Genomic DNA, 20,426 nt, shown 5'->3' with positions numbered 1-20,426 from the left:
TCATCCTTTAAGTCTGACTGGATTGACTTGGAAGGCTGTGAAGATAATCCTTAGAAGGAACATAAACAAAAAATTATATATTGTGGATGAACACTAAGGATGAATTGCTTCAACAGATCTAGTTACAAATGCAAGTTCCTTCTTCCTCCATCACTTTTGAAGATTGTAGGTCTGAGCAGCTGGAGACAAACACCAAAGCCTGTATTTTTCTCCTGAATGACTGTGGGCATTTTTTATGGCTCATGTATTACAGCTGAGGTGTATTTCTTTCTTAATGACTTGAGAGGAAGCTTGGAGGATGCCACTTCTGTAGAATATACCCAGTCAGGATTACATGTTTTATGAATAGGAATTCTTTCCATGCCTTAATTTCTAAGGAGCCAGAAGTAATAAAGGCAGGATAACAAATGATGTGTACTCAGAGTTTACTTTTAGATGAATGTATATTGGAAAAAGTGAAGAGGTATTATTAAGTACTGGCTGTCTATTGTGGTCTTAAAACATGCTAACACCGTGCGCTGTCTGCTCCCACGGTGCTTGCACGGGTAGCGCTCTGGCTGGCGCTGGCGCTTGTGCACATGAGAAATGTCATAATCCCCGTGTCCCTTGAGCTGAGAACCTGGCCCCTCCTCTGCGGCTTGAGCAGAGCAGGCAAACAGAGCGTGGTTCTCAGCTGAGGTTCGAGGAGTCGTGCTTCAGAGATTGACTTGTCAGTGTAAGGTTAACTGTTGGACTTCATGATCTTCTTAATGATTTAAGAGGAAGCTTGGAAGATGCCACCTGTGTAGAACTGAAACTTACCCAGTCATCACTATCTACCCTTTCTATCCATATATAGATAAGGAAATAGTTTGTCTGTTGAGCAAAGGGAAGGTGATCAGGAAGATCACGCTCTGGGCGAAAAGCAGATACTTTCGTTAATTCAGACTTAGGTCCCTGTAATCAGCAGCTTCCACTTCAGCTCAGGGAGGGCAGCACCAAGAATATTAGCACAAACGCTCAGGTTCAGAGTGTGTGCTGAAATCTGTTTGTTAGTGTCATATGAGTCAGCTCTGTCTACACAAGAATGGCAGCTGAAAGGATGTGTTGTACTGTGAATTTCAGGAGCTTTCACCAGAGGAAAAAATATTTTATTATGATGTAGATTTCTGGATAACTTGCAAAAGCTCTTAATGCTGGGAGGATTTTTTTTTTTTTCCCACCACCCATTTCCAGATCCAAGAAGAAGCGAGGCTACAACAAGCTTTGAGAACAAATACTTTAATAGTTGAACCAAGGAACTAGATATATTACATTAGACAGAAGTATGTACAGGAGGAGAAAATTGATGGTGCGGGTCAGGGAGAAATGTGCTGTGCAGCCCAGTCTCCCTGTGGTTGCATCTCCAAGTCCCCCTGGGGGCCAGCGCCTGCCCCAGCTGCTGGCCCGGACTGGGTTTCTCTGGTGTGCGGTCCCCTTACTGTCGCCGGTGTCGTGGCCTCTTGTGGGCTGCAGAGGTGCTGGGGACACTGGCCCTCCTCTTCGGGGCGCGCCGGGGCTCCCCAGGTGAGCGGTCCCTGCCCTGGGCAGCGGTGGAGGGACCTGCCACCGCCTGCCCCAGCTCCTCAGGCGGCTCCTCCTGCGCTGGGGGGCTGGGGGCAGCAGGTCCCCCCGGGGAGGCGGTGGGCCCAGGGGTGTCCGCAGGGCTGTCGTCCTGCTGCTGGGCAGCCGGGGACTGCAGGAGCGGCAGCTGCCGCAGGACCCGCTCACTGCAGCGCTCTGCGGCGACGTCCATGAGCTGGCGCACAAACGTCGCCGTCTGGTCTCGCAGGAAGGGCCGCAGCTCGCGCACCAAGGCCTCCTGGTCCAGGCCGTGGCGGCACAGAGCTGTTACGATGGTGCCCTGTGCCATGGCCAGCTCCCACCAGAAAGGCCCCTGCAGCACCTCGTTGACCCAGGAGAGCAGGGGCTCCATGATCTCCCTGGAGGAGCGGAACAGTCCAGCCCAGACCTGGGGCTGCAAGGCGGCCACGTAGTTCCTGCGCATCAGCTCCGCAGCCTCCTGCTCGTCCTGGTCGCTGTCGGCCGATGGATCTGAGGGCTCTGGCAGATCCATCTCCAGAAAGTCATGCTCTGACCAGACGGAGAACACGACCGTGTTGACAGTCTGCCTGCAAAGGGGGCACGATGATCTCCTCTTGGCCCAGCGCAGAACGCAGCCCAGGCACAACTGGTGCATGCAGGGGGTCACATAGGCCACTTCATCGTCAGCGCTGCGGCACATGGGGCAGCTCCACTGTGTCTCTGCGGCCATGTTTGCTTCTTGCCGCTGGCTGGGGAGAGCCGAGGACAAGGAGCTGCTCCCTGTTGCTGCTGTCACACGCTGCAAAAGAGAGAGAGGCCGTGGTCACTTGCTGTCCCAAGGCTGGGAGCAAGAAAATTACAGGCCCCTTGAGAAGGACACCCAGCAAGCTCTCAAGGCCCCATCTCCCACCGCGGGGGACGTTTCCCCGCACAGCTCACCTCTGCCGCTGCACGCGTGTCCCGCAGAGCCCGGCTGCCTGAACCAGGCAGGGCCGGGGAAACACGGGGTGGTTCTGGAACAGGCACCGAGAGCTGCCGACGGCAGCACCAAAGCACCGGCCAGCACCGGGACAAGCCTCGCTCCGACCTCCAGACCTCGCAGGCACGCTCGGCAGGGGTCCAGCCACGAGCCAGGCTGGGCCGGGCGGTGCCGGCGCCCGCAGATAAGCAGCGAGGGACGTGAGGTCACAGGCCATCGCTCGCTGATGTCACAGGCCATCGCTCGGTGACGTCACCGTGCGCTGTCTGCTCCCACGGTGCTTGCACGGGTAGCGCTCTGGCTGGCGCTGGCGCTTGTGCACATGAGAAATGTCATAATCCCCGTGTCCCTTGAGCTGAGAACCTGGCCCCTCCTCTGTGGCTTGAGCAGAGCAGGCAAACAGAGCGTGGTTCTCAGCTGAGGTTCGAGGAGTCGTGCTTCAGAGATGGACTTGTCAGTGTGAGGTTAACTGTTGGACTTGATGATCTTCTTAATGATTTGAGAGGAAGCTTGGAAGATGCCACCTGTGTAGAACTGAAACTTACCCAGTCATCACTGCATACTGTATGAATAGGAATTCTTTCCATGCCTTAATTTCTAAGGAGCCAAAAGTAATAAAGATGGGATAATGTCTGCTCAGAATTTGCTTTTAGATGAATGTGTCTTGAAGGAAGTAAAGTGAAGAGGGATTATCAAGTACTGACTGTTGTCTGTCGTGGTCTTCAAACCTGCTAACAGGAGAAGTGTGTGACACCTCAACCCCTGATTCAGCAGCAGAGGAAGGCTTTGCAAGTGGTTACCCAGTGGGATGTTGCTCTGTGCCCTCCAGTTAAGCATGAGGTGCCCACTTACAAAATCACGTCATTAGGCTTCCTCCCTGTGAGTGTGCAGGCTTTATCTTATTCCATGACTTGTAAGAAAACCAAACGTAACAGAATGTGTGAAGGCCTCCTCAATGCATCTCTAATGACCTTTTGTAGCTTCACAACATTTCAGGGACAGGCCACCCCCGGTGTCCCCTCCTGTGCCTGCGCTCTGTTAGGGAGCACTGGCAGGGCTGGCACCCTGGAGAGAGACCTGGAAGTCCCAGCAGTCCAGGGGCTGGGGATGTGGAATGCCAGCAACATCGATCTGCTGAAAGACAATTTTATTCTCTCTGCGGAGAGGTGTGTACACAAGGGTGTAGTGTATGCTACCTGTTGTAAACTAAGCTTTGGCACCACTTAATGTACTTTAACTTTCGTAAAACACTATCAATATGATCTCCACGTCTTAAAAGTATGTATGTTCCTCCAAGCTCATCATTTGCGTGTTTAGCTAACAATACAATTCACCTTAAGGACACAGCCGTTTTGCTTCCCCTTTCTATCCATATATAGATGAGGAAATAATTTGTCTGTTGAGCAAAGGGAAGGTGATCAGGAAGATCACGCTCTGGGCGAAAAGCAGATACTTTCGTTAATTCAGACTTAGGTCCCTGTAATCAGCAGCTTCCACTTCAGCTCAGGGAGGGCAGCACCAAGAATATTAGCACAAACGCTCAGGTTCAGAGTGTGTGCTGAAATCTGTTTGTTAGTGTCATATGAGTCAGCTCTGTCTACACAAGAATGGCAGCTGAAAGGATGTGTTGTACTGTGAATTTCAGGAGCTTTCACCAGAGGAAAAAATATTTTATTATGATGTAGATTTCTGGATAACTTGCAAAAGCTCTTAATGCTGGGAGGATTTTTTTTTTTTTCCCACCACCCATTTCCAGATCCAAGAAGAAGCGAGGCTACAACAAGCTTTGAGAACAAATACTTTAATAGTTGAACCAAGGAACTAGATATATTACATTAGACAGAAGTATGTACAGGAGGAGAAAATTGATGGTGCGGGTCAGGGAGAAATGTGCTGTGCAGCCCAGTCTCCCTGTGGTTGCATCTCCAAGTCCCCCTGGGGGCCAGCGCCTGCCCCAGCTGCTGGCCCGGACTGGGTTTCTCTGGTGTGCGGTCCCCTTACTGTCGCCGGTGTCGTGGCCTCTTGTGGGCTGCAGAGGTGCTGGGGACACTGGCCCTCCTCTTCGGGGCGCGCCGGGGCTCCCCAGGTGAGCGGTCCCTGCCCTGGGCAGCGGTGGAGGGACCTGCCACCGCCTGCCCCAGCTCCTCAGGCGGCTCCTCCTGCGCTGGGGGGCTGGGGGCAGCAGGTCCCCCCGGGGAGGCGGTGGGCCCAGGGGTGTCCGCAGGGCTGTCGTCCTGCTGCTGGGCAGCCGGGGACTGCAGGAGCGGCAGCTGCCGCAGGACCCGCTCACTGCAGCGCTCTGCGGCGACGTCCATGAGCTGGCGCACGAACGTCGCCGTCTGGTCTCGCAGGAAGGGCCGCAGCTCGCGCACCAAGGCCTCCTGGTCCAGGCCGTGGCGGCACAGAGCTGTTACGATGGTGCCCTGTGCCATGGCCAGCTCCCACCAGAAAGGCCCCTGCAGCACCTCGTTGACCCAGGAGAGCAGGGGCTCCATGATCTCCCTGGAGGAGCGGAACAGTCCAGCCCAGACCTGGGGCTGCAAGGCGGCCACGTAGTTCCTGCGCATCAGCTCCGCAGCCTCCTGCTCGTCCTGGTCGCTGTCGGCCGATGGATCTGAGGGCTCTGGCAGATCCATCTCCAGAAAGTCATGCTCTGACCAGACGGAGAACACGACCGTGTTGACAGTCTGCCTGCAAAGGGGGCACGATGATCTCCTCTTGGCCCAGCGCAGAACGCAGCCCAGGCACAACTGGTGCATGCAGGGGGTCACATAGGCCACTTCATCGTCAGCGCTGCGGCACATGGGGCAGCTCCACTCTGTCTCTGCGGCCATGTTTGCTTCTTGCCGCTGGCTGGGGAGAGCCGAGGACAAGGAGCTGCTCCCTGTTGCTGCTGTCACACGCTGCAAAAGAGAGAGAGGCCGTGGTCACTTGCTGTCCCAAGGCTGGGAGCAAGAAAATTACAGGCCCCTTGAGAAGGACACCCAGCAAGCTCTCAAGGCCCCATCTCCCACCGCGGGGGACGTTTCCCCGCACAGCTCACCTCTGCCGCTGCACGCGTGTCCCGCAGAGCCCGGCTGCCTGAACCAGGCAGGGCCGGGGAAACACGGGGTGGTTCTGGAACAGGCACCGAGAGCTGCCGACGGCAGCACCAAAGCACCGGCCAGCACCGGGACAAGCCTCGCTCCGACCTCCAGACCTCGCAGGCACGCTCGGCAGGGGTCCAGCCACGAGCCAGGCTGGGCCGGGCGGTGCCGGCGCCCGCAGATAAGCAGCGAGGGACGTGAGGTCACAGGCCATCGCTCGCTGATGTCACAGGCCATCGCTCGGTGACGTCACCGTGCGCTGTCTGCTCCCACGGTGCTTGCACGGGTAGCGCTCTGGCTGGCGCTGGCGCTTGTGCACATGAGAAATGTCATAATCCCCGTGTCCCTTGAGCTGAGAACCTGGCCCCTCCTCTGTGGCTTGAGCAGAGCAGGCAAACAGAGCGTGGTTCTCAGCTGAGGTTCGAGGAGTCGTGCTTCAGAGATGGACTTGTCAGTGTGAGGTTAACTGTTGGACTTGATGATCTTCTTAATGATTTGAGAGGAAGCTTGGAAGATGCCACCTATGTAGAACTGAAACTTACCCAGTCATCACTGCATACTGTATGAATAGGAATTCTTTCCATGCCTTAATTTCTAAGGAGCCAAAAGTAATAAAGATGGGATAATGTCTGCTCAGAATTTGCTTTTAGATGAATGTGTCTTGAAGGAAGTAAAGTGAAGAGGGATTATCAAGTACTGACTGTTGTCTGTCGTGGTCTTCAAACCTGCTAACAGGAGAAGTGTGTGACACCTCAACCCCTGATTCAGCAGCAGAGGAAGGCTTTGCAAGTGGTTACCCAGTGGGATGTTGCTCTGTGCCCTCCAGTTAAGCATGAGGTGCCCACTTACAAAATCACGTCATTAGGCTTCCTCCCTGTGAGTGTGCAGGCTTTATCTTATTCCATGACTTGTAAGAAAACCAAACGTAACAGAATGTGTGAAGGCCTCCTCAATGCATCTCTAATGACCTTTTGTAGCTTCACAACATTTCAGGGACAGGCCACCCCCGGTGTCCCCTCCTGTGCCTGCACTCTGTTAGGGAGCACTGGCAGGGCTGGCACCCTGGAGAGAGACCTGGAAGTCCCAGCAGTCCAGGGGCTGGGGATGTGGAATGCCAGCAACATCGATCTGCTGAAAGACAATTTTATTCTCTCTGCGGAGAGGTGTGTACACAAGGGTGTAGTGTATGCTACCTGTTGTAAACTAAGCTTTGGCACCACTTAATGTACTTTAACTTTCGTAAAACACTATCAATATGATCTCCACGTCTTAAAAGTATCTATGTTCCTCCAAGCTCATCATTTGCGTGTTTAGCTAACAATACAATTCACCTTAAGGACACAGCCGTTTTGCTTCCCCTTTCTATCCATATATAGATGAGGAAATAGTTTGTCTGTTGAGCAAAGGGAAGGTGATCAGGAAGATCACGCTCTGGGCGAAAAGCAGATACTTTCGTTAATTCAGACTTAGGTCCCTGTAATCAGCAGCTTCCACTTCAGCTCAGGGAGGGCAGCACCAAGAATATTAGCACAAACGCTCAGGTTCAGAGTGTGTGCTGAAATCTGTTTGTTAGTGTCATATGAGTCAGCTCTGTCTACACAAGAATGGCAGCTGAAAGGATGTGTTGTACTGTGAATTTCAGGAGCTTTCACCAGAGGAAAAAATATTTTATTATGATGTAGATTTCTGGATAACTTGCAAAAGCTCTTAATGCTGGGAGGATTTTTTTTTTTTTCCCACCACCCATTTCCAGATCCAAGAAGAAGCGAGGCTACAACAAGCTTTGAGAACAAATACTTTAATAGTTGAACCAAGGAACTAGATATATTACATTAGACAGAAGTATGTACAGGAGGAGAAAATTGATGGTGCGGGTCAGGGAGAAATGTGCTGTGCAGCCCAGTCTCCCTGTGGTTGCATCTCCAAGTCCCCCTGGGGGCCAGCGCCTGCCCCAGCTGCTGGCCCGGACTGGGTTTCTCTGGTGTGCGGTCCCCTTACTGTCGCCGGTGTCGTGGCCTCTTGTGGGCTGCAGAGGTGCTGGGGACACTGGCCCTCCTCTTCGGGGCGCGCCGGGGCTCCCCAGGTGAGCGGTCCCTGCCCTGGGCAGCGGTGGAGGGACCTGCCACCGCCTGCCCCAGCTCCTCAGGCGGCTCCTCCTGCGCTGGGGGGCTGGGGGCAGCAGGTCCCCCCGGGGAGGCGGTGGGCCCAGGGGTGTCCGCAGGGCTGTCGTCCTGCTGCTGGGCAGCCGGGGACTGCAGGAGCGGCAGCTGCCGCAGGACCCGCTCACTGCAGCGCTCTGCGGCGACGTCCATGAGCTGGCGCACGAACGTCGCCGTCTGGTCTCGCAGGAAGGGCCGCAGCTCGCGCACCAAGGCCTCCTGGTCCAGGCCGTGGCGGCACAGAGCTGTTACGATGGTGCCCTGTGCCATGGCCAGCTCCCACCAGAAAGGCCCCTGCAGCACCTCGTTGACCCAGGAGAGCAGGGGCTCCATGATCTCCCTGGAGGAGCGGAACAGTCCAGCCCAGACCTGGGGCTGCAAGGCGGCCACGTAGTTCCTGCGCATCAGCTCCGCAGCCTCCTGCTCGTCCTGGTCGCTGTCGGCCGATGGATCTGAGGGCTCTGGCAGATCCATCTCCAGAAAGTCATGCTCTGACCAGACGGAGAACACGACCGTGTTGACAGTCTGCCTGCAAAGGGGGCACGATGATCTCCTCTTGGCCCAGCGCAGAACGCAGCCCAGGCACAACTGGTGCATGCAGGGGGTCACATAGGCCACTTCATCGTCAGCGCTGCGGCACATGGGGCAGCTCCACTCTGTCTCTGCGGCCATGTTTGCTTCTTGCCGCTGGCTGGGGAGAGCCGAGGACAAGGAGCTGCTCCCTGTTGCTGCTGTCACACGCTGCAAAAGAGAGAGAGGCCGTGGTCACTTGCTGTCCCAAGGCTGGGAGCAAGAAAATTACAGGCCCCTTGAGAAGGACACCCAGCAAGCTCTCAAGGCCCCATCTCCCACCGCGGGGGACGTTTCCCCGCACAGCTCACCTCTGCCGCTGCACGCGTGTCCCGCAGAGCCCGGCTGCCTGAACCAGGCAGGGCCGGGGAAACACGGGGTGGTTCTGGAACAGGCACCGAGAGCTGCCGACGGCAGCACCAAAGCACCGGCCAGCACCGGGACAAGCCTCGCTCCGACCTCCAGACCTCGCAGGCACGCTCGGCAGGGGTCCAGCCACGAGCCAGGCTGGGCCGGGCGGTGCCGGCGCCCGCAGATAAGCAGCGAGGGACGTGAGGTCACAGGCCATCGCTCGCTGATGTCACAGGCCATCGCTCGGTGACGTCACCGTGCGCTGTCTGCTCCCACGGTGCTTGCACGGGTAGCGCTCTGGCTGGCGCTGGCGCTTGTGCACATGAGAAATGTCATAATCCCCGTGTCCCTTGAGCTGAGAACCTGGCCCCTCCTCTGTGGCTTGAGCAGAGCAGGCAAACAGAGCGTGGTTCTCAGCTGAGGTTCGAGGAGTCGTGCTTCAGAGATGGACTTGTCAGTGTGAGGTTAACTGTTGGACTTGATGATCTTCTTAATGATTTGAGAGGAAGCTTGGAAGATGCCACCTATGTAGAACTGAAACTTACCCAGTCATCACTGCATACTGTATGAATAGGAATTCTTTCCATGCCTTAATTTCTAAGGAGCCAAAAGTAATAAAGATGGGATAATGTCTGCTCAGAATTTGCTTTTAGATGAATGTGTCTTGAAGGAAGTAAAGTGAAGAGGGATTATCAAGTACTGACTGTTGTCTGTCGTGGTCTTCAAACCTGCTAACAGGAGAAGTGTGTGACACCTCAACCCCTGATTCAGCAGCAGAGGAAGGCTTTGCAAGTGGTTACCCAGTGGGATGTTGCTCTGTGCCCTCCAGTTAAGCATGAGGTGCCCACTTACAAAATCAGGTCATTAGGCTTCCTCCCTGTGAGTGTGCAGGCTTTATCTTATTCCATGACTTGTAAGAAAACCAAACGTAACAGAATGTGTGAAGGCCTCCTCAATGCATCTCTAATGACCTTTTGTAGCTTCACAACATTTCAGGGACAGGCCACCCCCGGTGTCCCCTCCTGTGCCTGCACTCTGTTAGGGAGCACTGGCAGGGCTGGCACCCTGGAGAGAGACCTGGAAGTCCCAGCAGTCCAGGGGCTGGGGATGTGGAATGCCAGCAACATCGATCTGCTGAAAGACAATTTTATTCTCTCTGCGGAGAGGTGTGTACACAAGGGTGTAGTGTATGCTACCTGTTGTAAACTAAGCTTTGGCACCACTTAATGTACTTTAACTTTCGTAAAACACTATCAATATGATCTCCACGTCTTAAAAGTATCTATGTTCCTCCAAGCTCATCATTTGCGTGTTTAGCTAACAATACAATTCACCTTAAGGACACAGCCGTTTTGCTTCCCCTTTCTATCCATATATAGATGAGGAAATAGTTTGTCTGTTGAGCAAAGGGAAGGTGATCAGGAAGATCACGCTCTGGGCGAAAAGCAGATACTTTCGTTAATTCAGACTTAGGTCCCTGTAATCAGCAGCTTCCACTTCAGCTCAGGGAGGGCAGCACCAAGAATATTAGCACAAACGCTCAGGTTCAGAGTGTGTGCTGAAATCTGTTTGTTAGTGTCATATGAGTCAGCTCTGTCTACACAAGAATGGCAGCTGAAAGGATGTGTTGTACTGTGAATTTCAGGAGCTTTCACCAGAGGAAAAAATATTTTATTATGATGTAGATTTCTGGATAACTTGCAAAAGCTCTTAGTGCTGGGAGGATTTTTTTTTTTTTCCCACCACCCATTTCCAGATCCAAGAAGAAGCGAGGCTACAACAAGCTTTGAGAACAAATACTTTAATAGTTGAACCAAGGAACTAGATATATTACATTAGACAGAAGTATGTACAGGAGGAGAAAATTGATGGTGCGGGTCAGGGAGAAATGTGCTGTGCAGCCCAGTCTCCCTGTGGTTGCATCTCCAAGTCCCCCTGGGGGCCAGCGCCTGCCCCAGCTGCTGGCCCGGACTGGGTTTCTCTGGTGTGCGGTCCCCTTACTGTCGCCGGTGTCGTGGCCTCTTGTGGGCTGCAGAGGTGCTGGGGACACTGGCCCTCCTCTTCGGGGCGCGCCGGGGCTCCCCAGGTGAGCGGTCCCTGCCCTGGGCAGCGGTGGAGGGACCTGCCACCGCCTGCCCCAGCTCCTCAGGCGGCTCCTCCTGCGCTGGGGGGCTGGGGGCAGCAGGTCCCCCCGGGGAGGCGGTGGGCCCAGGGGTGTCCGCAGGGCTGTCGTCCTGCTGCTGGGCAGCCGGGGACTGCAGGAGCGGCAGCTGCCGCAGGACCCGCTCACTGCAGCGCTCTGCGGCGACGTCCATGAGCTGGCGCACGAACGTCGCCGTCTGGTCTCGCAGGAAGGGCCGCAGCTCGCGCACCAAGGCCTCCTGGTCCAGGCCGTGGCGGCACAGAGCTGTTACGATGGTGCCCTGTGCCATGGCCAGCTCCCACCAGAAAGGCCCCTGCAGCACCTCGTTGACCCAGGAGAGCAGGGGCTCCATGATCTCCCTGGAGGAGCGGAACAGTCCAGCCCAGACCTGGGGCTGCAAGGCGGCCACGTAGTTCCTGCGCATCAGCTCCGCAGCCTCCTGCTCGTCCTGGTCGCTGTCGGCCGATGGATCTGAGGGCTCTGGCAGATCCATCTCCAGAAAGTCATGCTCTGACCAGACGGAGAACACGACCGTGTTGACAGTCTGCCTGCAAAGGGGGCACGATGATCTCCTCTTGGCCCAGCGCAGAACGCAGCCCAGGCACAACTGGTGCATGCAGGGGGTCACATAGGCCACTTCATCGTCAGCGCTGCGGCACATGGGGCAGCTCCACTCTGTCTCTGCGGCCATGTTTGCTTCTTGCCGCTGGCTGGGGAGAGCCGAGGACAAGGAGCTGCTCCCTGTTGCTGCTGTCACACGCTGCAAAAGAGAGAGAGGCCGTGGTCACTTGCTGTCCCAAGGCTGGGAGCAAGAAAATTACAGGCCCCTTGAGAAGGACACCCAGCAAGCTCTCAAGGCCCCATCTCCCACCGCGGGGGACGTTTCCCCGCACAGCTCACCTCTGCCGCTGCACGCGTGTCCCGCAGAGCCCGGCTGCCTGAACCAGGCAGGGCCGGGGAAACACGGGGTGGTTCTGGAACAGGCACCGAGAGCTGCCGACGGCAGCACCAAAGCACCGGCCAGCACCGGGACAAGCCTCGCTCCGACCTCCAGACCTCGCAGGCACGCTCGGCAGGGGTCCAGCCACGAGCCAGGCTGGGCCGGGCGGTGCCGGCGCCCGCAGATAAGCAGCGAGGGACGTGAGGTCACAGGCCATCGCTCGCTGATGTCACAGGCCATCGCTCGGTGACGTCACCGTGCGCTGTCTGCTCCCACGGTGCTTGCACGGGTAGCGCTCTGGCTGGCGCTGGCGCTTGTGCACATGAGAAATGTCATAATCCCCGTGTCCCTTGAGCTGAGAACCTGGCCCCTCCTCTGTGGCTTGAGCAGAGCAGGCAAACAGAGCGTGGTTCTCAGCTGAGGTTCGAGGAGTCGTGCTTCAGAGATGGACTTGTCAGTGTGAGGTTAACTGTTGGACTTGATGATCTTCTTAATGATTTGAGAGGAAGCTTGGAAGATGCCACCTGTGTAGAACTGAAACTTACCCAGTCATCACTGCATACTGTATGAATAGGAATTCTTTCCATGCCTTAATTTCTAAGGAGCCAAAAGTAATAAAGATGGGATAATGTCTGCTCAGAATTTGCTTTTAGATGAATGTGTCTTGAAGGAAGTAAAGTGAAGAGGGATTATCAAGTACTGACTGTTGTCTGTCGTGGTCTTCAAACCTGCTAACAGGAGAAGTGTGTGACACCTCAACCCCTGATTCAGCAGCAGAGGAAGGCTTTGCAAGTGGTTACCCAGTGGGATGTTGCTCTGTGCCCTCCAGTTAAGCATGAGGTGCCCACTTACAAAATCAGGTCATTAGGCTTCCTCCCTGTGAGTGTGCAGGCTTTATCTTATTCCATGACTTGTAAGAAAACCAAACGTAACAGAATGTGTGAAGGCCTCCTCAATGCATCTCTAATGACCTTTTGTAGCTTCACAACATTTCAGGGACAGGCCACCCCAGGTGTCCCCTCCTGTGCCTGCACTCTGTTAGGGAGCACTGGCAGGGCTGGCACCCTGGAGAGAGACCTGGAAGTCCCAGCAGTCCAGGGGCTGGGGATGTGGAATGCCAGCAACATCGATCTGCTGAAAGACAATTTTATTCTCTCTGCGGAGAGGTGTGTACACAAGGGTGTAGTGTATGCTACCTGTTGTAAACTAAGCTTTGGCACCACTTAATGTACTTTAACTTTCGTAAAACACTATCAATATGATCTCCACGTCTTAAAAGTATCTATGTTCCTCCAAGCTCATCATTTGCGTGTTTAGCTAACAATACAATTCACCTTAAGGACACAGCCGTTTTGCTTCCCCTTTCTATCCATATATAGATGAGGAAATAGTTTGTCTGTTGAGCAAAGGGAAGGTGATCAGGAAGATCACGCTCTGGGCGAAAAGCAGATACTTTCGTTAATTCAGACTTAGGTCCCTGTAATCAGCAGCTTCCACTTCAGCTCAGGGAGGGCAGCACCAAGAATATTAGCACAAACGCTCAGGTTCAGAGTGTGTGCTGAAATCTGTTTGTTAGCGTCATATGAGTCAGCTCTGTCTACACAAGAATGGCAGCTGAAAGGATGTGTTGTACTGTGAATTTCAGGAGCTTTCACCAGAGGAAAAAATATTTTGTTATGATGTAGATTTCTGGATAACTTGCAAAAGCTCTTAATGCTGGGAGGATTTTTTTGTTTTCCCACCACCCATTTCCAGATCCAAGAAGAAGCGAGGCTACAACAAGCTTTGAGAACAAATACTTTAATAGTTGAACCAAGGAACTAGATATATTACATTAGACAGAAGTATGTACAGGAGGAGAAAATTGATGGTGCAGGTCAGGGAGAAATGTGCTGTGCAGCCCAGTCTCCCTGTGGTTGCATCTCCAAGTCCCCCTGGGGGCCAGCGCCTGCCCCAGCTGCTGGCCCGGACTGGGTTTCTCTGGTGTGCGGTCCCCTTACTGTCGCCGGTGTCGTGGCCTCTTGTGGGCTGCAGAGGTGCTGGGGACACTGGCCCTCCTCTTCGGGGCGCGCCGGGGCTCCCCAGGTGAGCGGTCCCTGCCCTGGGCAGCGGTGGAGGGACCTGCCACCGCCTGCCCCAGCTCCTCAGGCGGCTCCTCCTGCGCTGGGGGGCTGGGGGCAGCAGGTCCCCCCGGGGAGGCGGTGGGCCCAGGGGTGTCCGCAGGGCTGTCCTCCTGCTGCTGGGCAGCCGGGGACTGCAGGAGCGGCAGCTGCCGCAGGACCCGCTCACTGCAGCGCTCTGCGGCGACGTCCATGAGCTGGCGCACAAACGTCGCCGTCTGGTCTCGCAGGAAGGGCCGCAGCTCGCGCACCAAGGCCTCCTGTTCCAGGCCGTGGCGGCACAGAGCTGTTACGATGGTGCCCTGTGCCATGGCCAGCTCCCACCAGAAAGGCCCCTGCAGCACCTCGTTGACCCAGGAGAGCAGGGGCTCCATGATCTCCCTGGAGGAGCGGAACAGTCCAGCCCAGACCTGGGGCTGCAAGGCGGCCACGTAGTTCCTGCGCATCAGCTCCGCAGCCTCCTGCTCGTCCTGGTCGCTGTCGGCCGATGGATCTGAGGGCTCTGGCAGATCCATCTCCAGAAAGTCATGCTCTGACCAGACGGAGAACACGACCGTGTTGACAGTCTGCCTGCAAAGGGGGCACGATGATCTCCTCTTGGCCCAGCGCAGAACGCAGCCCAGGCACAACTGGTGCATGCAGGGGGTCACATAGGCCACTTCATCGTCAGCGCTGCGGCACATGGGGCAGCTCCACTCTGTCTCTGCGGCCATGTTTGCTTCTTGCCGCTGGCTGGGGAGAGCCGAGGACAAGGAGCTGCTCCCTGTTGCTGCTGTCACACGCTGCAAAAGAGAGAGAGGCCGTGGTCACTTGCTGTCCCAAGGCTGGGAGCAAGAAAATTACAGGCCCCTTGAGAAGGACACCCAGCAAGCTCTCAAGGCCCCATCTCCCACCGCGGGGGACGTTTCCCCGCACAGCTCACCTCTGCCGCTGCACGCGTGTCCCGCAGAGCCCGGCTGCCTGAACCAGGCAGGGCCGGGGAAACACGGGGTGGTTCTGGAACAGGCACCGAGAGCTGCCGACGGCAGCACCAAAGCACCGGCCAGCACCGGGACAAGCCTCGCTCCGACCTCCAGACCTCGCAGGCACGCTCGGCAGGGGTCCAGCCACGAGCCAGGCTGGGCCGGGCGGTGCCGGCGCCCGCAGATAAGCAGCGAGGGACGTGAGGTCACAGGCCATCGCTCGCTGATGTCACAGGCCATCGCTCGGTGACGTCACCGTGCGCTGCCTGCTCCCACGGTGCTTGCACGGGTAGCGCTCTGGCTGGCGCTGGCGCTTGTGCACATGAGAAATGTCATAATCCCCGTGTCCCTTGAGCTGAGAACCTGGCCCCTCCTCTGTGGCTTGAGCAGAGCAGGCAAACAGAGCGTGGTTCTCATCTGAGGTTCGAGGAGTCGTGCTTCAGAGATGGACTTGTCAGTGTGAGGTTAACTGTTGGACTTGATGATCTTCTTAATGATTTGAGAGGAAGCTTGGAAGATGCCACCTGTGTAGAACTGAAACTTACCCAGTCATCACTGCATACTGTATGAATAGGAATTCTTTCCATGCCTTAATTTCTAAGGAGCCAAAAGTAATAAAGATGGGATAATGTCTGCTCAGAATTTGCTTTTAGATGAATGTGTCTTGAAGGAAGTAAAGTGAAGAGGGATTATCAAGTACTGACTGTTGTCTGTCGTGGTCTTCAAACCTGCTAACAGGAGAAGTGTGTGACACCTCAACCCCTGATTCAGCAGCAGAGGAAGGCTTTGCAAGTGGTTACCCAGTGGGATGTTGCTCTGTGCCCTCCAGTTAAGCATGAGGTGCCCACTTACAAAATCAGGTCATTAGGCTTCCTCCCTGTGAGTGTGCAGGCTTTATCTTATTCCATGACTTGTAAGAAAACCAAACGTAACAGAATGTGTGAAGGCCTCCTCAATGCATCTCTAATGACCTTTTGTAGCTTCACAACATTTCAGGGACAGGCCACCCCAGGTGTCCCCTCCTGTGCCTGCACTCTGTTAGGGAGCACTGGCAGGGCTGGCACCCTGGAGAGAGACCTGGAAGTCCCAGCAGTCCAGGGGCTGGGGATGTGGAATGCCAGCAACATCGATCTGCTAAAAGACAATTTTATTCTCTCTGCGGAGAGGTGTGTACACAAGGGTGTAGTGTATGCTACCTGTTGTAAACTAAGCTTTGGCACCACTTAATGTACTTTAACTTTCGTAAAACACTATCAATATGATCTCCACGTCTTAAAAGTATCTATGTTCCTCCAAGCTCATCATTTGCGTGTTTAGCTAACAATACAATTCACCTTAAGGACACAGCCGTTTTGCTTCCCCTTTCTATCCATATATAGATGAGGAAATAGTTTGTCTGTTGAGCAAAGGGAAGGTGATCAGGAAGATCACGCTCTGGGCGAAAAGCAGATACTTTCGTTAATTCAGACTTAGGTCCCTGTAATCAGCAGCTTCCACTTCAGCTCAGGGAGGGCAGCACCAAGAATATTAGCACAAACGCTCAGGTTCAGAGTGTGTGCTGAAATCTGTTTGTTAGTGTCATATGAGTCAGCTCTGTCTACACAAGAATGGCAGCTGAAAGGATGTGTTGTACTGTGAATTTCAGGAGCTTTCACCAGAGGAAAAAATATTTTATTATGATGTAGATTTCTGGATAACTTGCAAAAGCTCTTAATGCTGGGAGGATTTTTTTTTTTTTCCCACCACCCATTTCCAGATCCAAGAAGAAGCGAGGCTACAACAAGCTTTGAGAACAAATACTTTAATAGTTGAACCAAGGAACTAGATATATTACATTAGACAGAAGTATGTACAGGAGGAGAAAATTGATGGTGCGGGTCAGGGAGAAATGTGCTGTGCAGCCCAGTCTCCCTGTGGTTGCATCTCCAAGTCCCCCTGGGGGCCAGCGCCTGCCCCAGCTGCTGGCCCGGACTGGGTTTCTCTGGTGTGCGGTCCCCTTACTGTCGCCGGTGTCGTGGCCTCTTGTGGGCTGCAGAGGTGCTGGGGACACTGGCCCTCCTCTTCGGGGCGCGCCGGGGCTCCCCAGGTGAGCGGTCCCTGCCCTGGGCAGCGGTGGAGGGACCTGCCACCGCCTGCCCCAGCTCCTCAGGCGGCTCCTCCTGCGCTGGGGGGCTGGGGGCAGCAGGTCCCCCCGGGGAGGCGGTGGGCCCAGGGGTGTCCGCAGGGCTGTCCTCCTGCTGCTGGGCAGCCGGGGACTGCAGGAGCGGCAGCTGCCGCAGGACCCGCTCACTGCAGCGCTCTGCGGCGACGTCCATGAGCTGGCGCACAAACGTCGCCGTCTGGTCTCGCAGGAAGGGCCGCAGCTCGCGCACCAAGGCCTCCTGGTCCAGGCCGTGGCGGCACAGAGCTGTTACGATGGTGCCCTGTGCCATGGCCAGCTCCCACCAGAAAGGCCCCTGCAGCACCTCGTTGACCCAGGAGAGCAGGGGCTCCATGATCTCCCTGGAGGAGCGGAACAGTCCAGCCCAGACCTGGGGCTGCAAGGCGGCCACGTAGTTCCTGCGCATCAGCTCCGCAGCCTCCTGCTCGTCCTGGTCGCTGTCGGCCGATGGATCTGAGGGCTCTGGCAGATCCATCTCCAGAAAGTCATGCTCTGACCAGACGGAGAACACGACCGTGTTGACAGTCTGCCTGCAAAGGGGGCACGATGATCTCCTCTTGGCCCAGCGCAGAACGCAGCCCAGGCACAACTGGTGCATGCAGGGGGTCACATAGGCCACTTCATCGTCAGCGCTGCGGCACATGGGGCAGCTCCACTGTGTCTCTGCGGCCATGTTTGCTTCTTGCCGCTGGCTGGGGAGAGCCGAGGACAAGGAGCTGCTCCCTGTTGCTGCTGTCACACGCTGCAAAAGAGAGAGAGGCCGTGGTCACTTGCTGTCCCAAGGCTGGGAGCAAGAAAATTACAGGCCCCTTGAGAAGGACACCCAGCAAGCTCTCAAGGCCCCATCTCCCACCGCGGGGGACGTTTCCCCGCACAGCTCACCTCTGCCGCTGCACGCGTGTCCCGCAGAGCCCGGCTGCCTGAACCAGGCAGGGCCGGGGAAACACGGGGTGGTTCTGGAACAGGCACCGAGAGCTGCCGACGGCAGCACCAAAGCACCGGCCAGCACCGGGACAAGCCTCGCTCCGACCTCCAGACCTCGCAGGCACGCTCGGCAGGGGTCCAGCCACGAGCCAGGCTGGGCCGGGCGGTGCCGGCGCCCGCAGATAAGCAGCGAGGGACGTGAGGTCACAGGCCATCGCTCGCTGATGTCACAGGCCATCGCTCGGTGACGTCACCGTGCGCTGCCTGCTCCCACGGTGCTTGCACGGGTAGCGCTCTGGCTGGCGCTGGCGCTTGTGCACATGAGAAATGTCATAATCCCCGTGTCCCTTGAGCTGAGAACCTGGCCCCTCCTCTGTGGCTTGAGCAGAGCAGGCAAACAGAGCGTGGTTCTCATCTGAGGTTCGAGGAGTCGTGCTTCAGAGATGGACTTGTCAGTGTGAGGTTAACTGTTGGACTTGATGATCTTCTTAATGATTTGAGAGGAAGCTTGGAAGATGCCACCTGTGTAGAACTGAAACTTACCCAGTCATCACTGCATACTGTATGAATAGGAATTCTTTCCATGCCTTAATTTCTAAGGAGCCAAAAGTAATAAAGATGGGATAATGTCTGCTCAGAATTTGCTTTTAGATGAATGTGTCTTGAAGGAAGTAAAGTGAAGAGGGATTATCAAGTACTGACTGTTGTCTGTCGTGGTCTTCAAACCTGCTAACAGGAGAAGTGTGTGACACCTCAACCCCTGATTCAGCAGCAGAGGAAGGCTTTGCAAGTGGTTACCCAGTGGGATGTTGCTCTGTGCCCTCCAGTTAAGCATGAGGTGCCCACTTACAAAATCAGGTCATTAGGCTTCCTCCCTGTGAGTGTGCAGGCTTTATCTTATTCCATGACTTGTAAGAAAACCAAACGTAACAGAATGTGTGAAGGCCTCCTCAATGCATCTCTAATGACCTTTTGTAGCTTCACAACATTTCAGGGACAGGCCACCCCCGGTGTCCCCTCCTGTGCCTGCACTCTGTTAGGGAGCACTGGCAGGGCTGGCACCCTGGAGAGAGACCTGGAAGTCCCAGCAGTCCAGGGGCTGGGGATGTGGAATGCCAGCAACATCGATCTGCTGAAAGACAATTTTATTCTCTCTGCAGAGAGGTGTGTACACAAGGGTGTAGTGTATGCTACCTGTTGTAAACTAAGCTTTGGCACCACTTAATGTACTTTAACTTTCGTAAAACACTATCAATATGATCTCCACGTCTTAAAAGTATGTATGTTCCTCCAAGCTCATCATTTGCGTGTTTAGCTAACAATACAATTCACCTTAAGGACACAGCCGTTTTGCTTCCCCTTTCTATCCATATATAGATGAGGAAATAGTTTGTCTGTTGAGCAAAGGGAAGGTGATCAGGAAGATCACGCTCTGGGCGAAAAGCAGATACTTTCGTTAATTCAGACTTAGGTCCCTGTAATCAGCAGCTTCCACTTCAGCTCAGGGAGGGCAGCACCAAGAATATTAGCACAAACGCTCAGGTTCAGAGTGTGTGCTGAAATCTGTTTGTTAGTGTCATATGAGTCAGCTCTGTCTACACAAGAATGGCAGCTGAAAGGATGTGTTGTACTGTGAATTTCAGGAGCTTTCACCAGAGGAAAAAATATTTTATTATGATGTAGATTTCTGGATAACTTGCAAAAGCTCTTAATGCTGGGAGGATTTTTTTTTTTTTCCCACCACCCATTTCCAGATCCAAGAAGAAGCGAGGCTACAACAAGCTTTGAGAACAAATACTTTAATAGTTGAACCAAGGAACTAGATATATTACATTAGACAGAAGTATGTACAGGAGGAGAAAATTGATGGTGCGGGTCAGGGAGAAATGTGCTGTGCAGCCCAGTCTCCCTGTGGTTGCATCTCCAAGTCCCCCTGGGGGCCAGCGCCTGCCCCAGCTGCTGGCCCGGACTGGGTTTCTCTGGTGTGCGGTCCCCTTACTGTCGCCGGTGTCGTGGCCTCTTGTGGGCTGCAGAGGTGCTGGGGACACTGGCCCTCCTCTTCGGGGCGCGCCGGGGCTCCCCAGGTGAGCGGTCCCTGCCCTGGGCAGCGGTGGAGGGACCTGCCACCGCCTGCCCCAGCTCCTCAGGCGGCTCCTCCTGCGCTGGGGGGCTGGGGGCAGCAGGTCCCCCCGGGGAGGCGGTGGGCCCAGGGGTGTCCGCAGGGCTGTCGTCCTGCTGCTGGGCAGCCGGGGACTGCAGGAGCGGCAGCTGCCGCAGGACCCGCTCACTGCAGCGCTCTGCGGCGACGTCCATGAGCTGGCGCACAAACGTCGCCGTCTGGTCTCGCAGGAAGGGCCGCAGCTCGCGCACCAAGGCCTCCTGGTCCAGGCCGTGGCGGCACAGAGCTGTTACGATGGTGCCCTGTGCCATGGCCAGCTCCCACCAGAAAGGCCCCTGCAGCACCTCGT

The 20,426-nt window shown here is 55.3% G+C and overlaps 5 protein-coding genes and 1 long non-coding RNA gene across 6 annotated transcripts in view; 1 reads left to right on the top strand and 5 right to left on the bottom strand.

The window, feature by feature from the left end:
- Nucleotides 1-20,426, top strand: part of LOC110366091 (uncharacterized) — a 182,633-nt gene that overhangs the window by 80,017 nt on the left and 82,190 nt on the right. The window lies entirely within an intron of this gene.
- On the bottom strand, nucleotides 1,373-2,742 carry LOC110365176 (uncharacterized). The gene is made up of 2 exons (XM_021299242.2): nucleotides 2,503-2,742; nucleotides 1,373-2,362 (listed from the first exon to the last, which is right to left on the bottom strand). Exon 2 carries the CDS (start codon nucleotides 2,291-2,293, stop codon nucleotides 1,457-1,459), a length of 837 nt encoding a protein of 278 aa, XP_021154917.2. The 5' UTR covers nucleotides 2,294-2,362; nucleotides 2,503-2,742; the 3' UTR covers nucleotides 1,373-1,456.
- On the bottom strand, nucleotides 4,540-5,825 carry LOC135579655 (uncharacterized). The gene is made up of 2 exons (XM_065065799.1): nucleotides 5,586-5,825; nucleotides 4,540-5,445 (listed from the first exon to the last, which is right to left on the bottom strand). The coding sequence occupies exon 2, from the start codon at nucleotides 5,374-5,376 to the stop codon at nucleotides 4,540-4,542; it is 837 nt and encodes a 278-aa protein (XP_064921871.1). The 5' UTR covers nucleotides 5,377-5,445; nucleotides 5,586-5,825.
- On the bottom strand, nucleotides 7,623-8,908 carry LOC135579654 (uncharacterized). Its single transcript, XM_065065798.1, has 2 exons — nucleotides 8,669-8,908; nucleotides 7,623-8,528 (listed from the first exon to the last, which is right to left on the bottom strand). Exon 2 carries the CDS (start codon nucleotides 8,457-8,459, stop codon nucleotides 7,623-7,625), a length of 837 nt encoding a protein of 278 aa, XP_064921870.1. The 5' UTR covers nucleotides 8,460-8,528; nucleotides 8,669-8,908.
- Nucleotides 10,706-11,991, bottom strand: LOC135579653 (uncharacterized). Its single transcript, XM_065065797.1, has 2 exons — nucleotides 11,752-11,991; nucleotides 10,706-11,611 (listed from the first exon to the last, which is right to left on the bottom strand). The coding sequence occupies exon 2, from the start codon at nucleotides 11,540-11,542 to the stop codon at nucleotides 10,706-10,708; it is 837 nt and encodes a 278-aa protein (XP_064921869.1). The 5' UTR covers nucleotides 11,543-11,611; nucleotides 11,752-11,991.
- On the bottom strand, nucleotides 16,690-18,156 carry LOC135579616 (uncharacterized). Its single transcript, XM_065065338.1, has 2 exons — nucleotides 17,917-18,156; nucleotides 16,690-17,776 (listed from the first exon to the last, which is right to left on the bottom strand). Exon 2 carries the CDS (start codon nucleotides 17,705-17,707, stop codon nucleotides 16,871-16,873), a length of 837 nt encoding a protein of 278 aa, XP_064921410.1. The 5' UTR covers nucleotides 17,708-17,776; nucleotides 17,917-18,156; the 3' UTR covers nucleotides 16,690-16,870.

The sequence above is a fragment of the Columba livia genome, chromosome 5 (assembly GCF_036013475.1).
Source record: "Columba livia isolate bColLiv1 breed racing homer chromosome 5, bColLiv1.pat.W.v2, whole genome shotgun sequence".
Lineage (NCBI taxonomy): Eukaryota > Metazoa > Chordata > Aves > Columbiformes > Columbidae > Columba > Columba livia.
The sequence above is the reverse complement of the archived record's forward strand: the minus strand, read 5'-3'. Positions and strand labels throughout refer to the sequence as shown.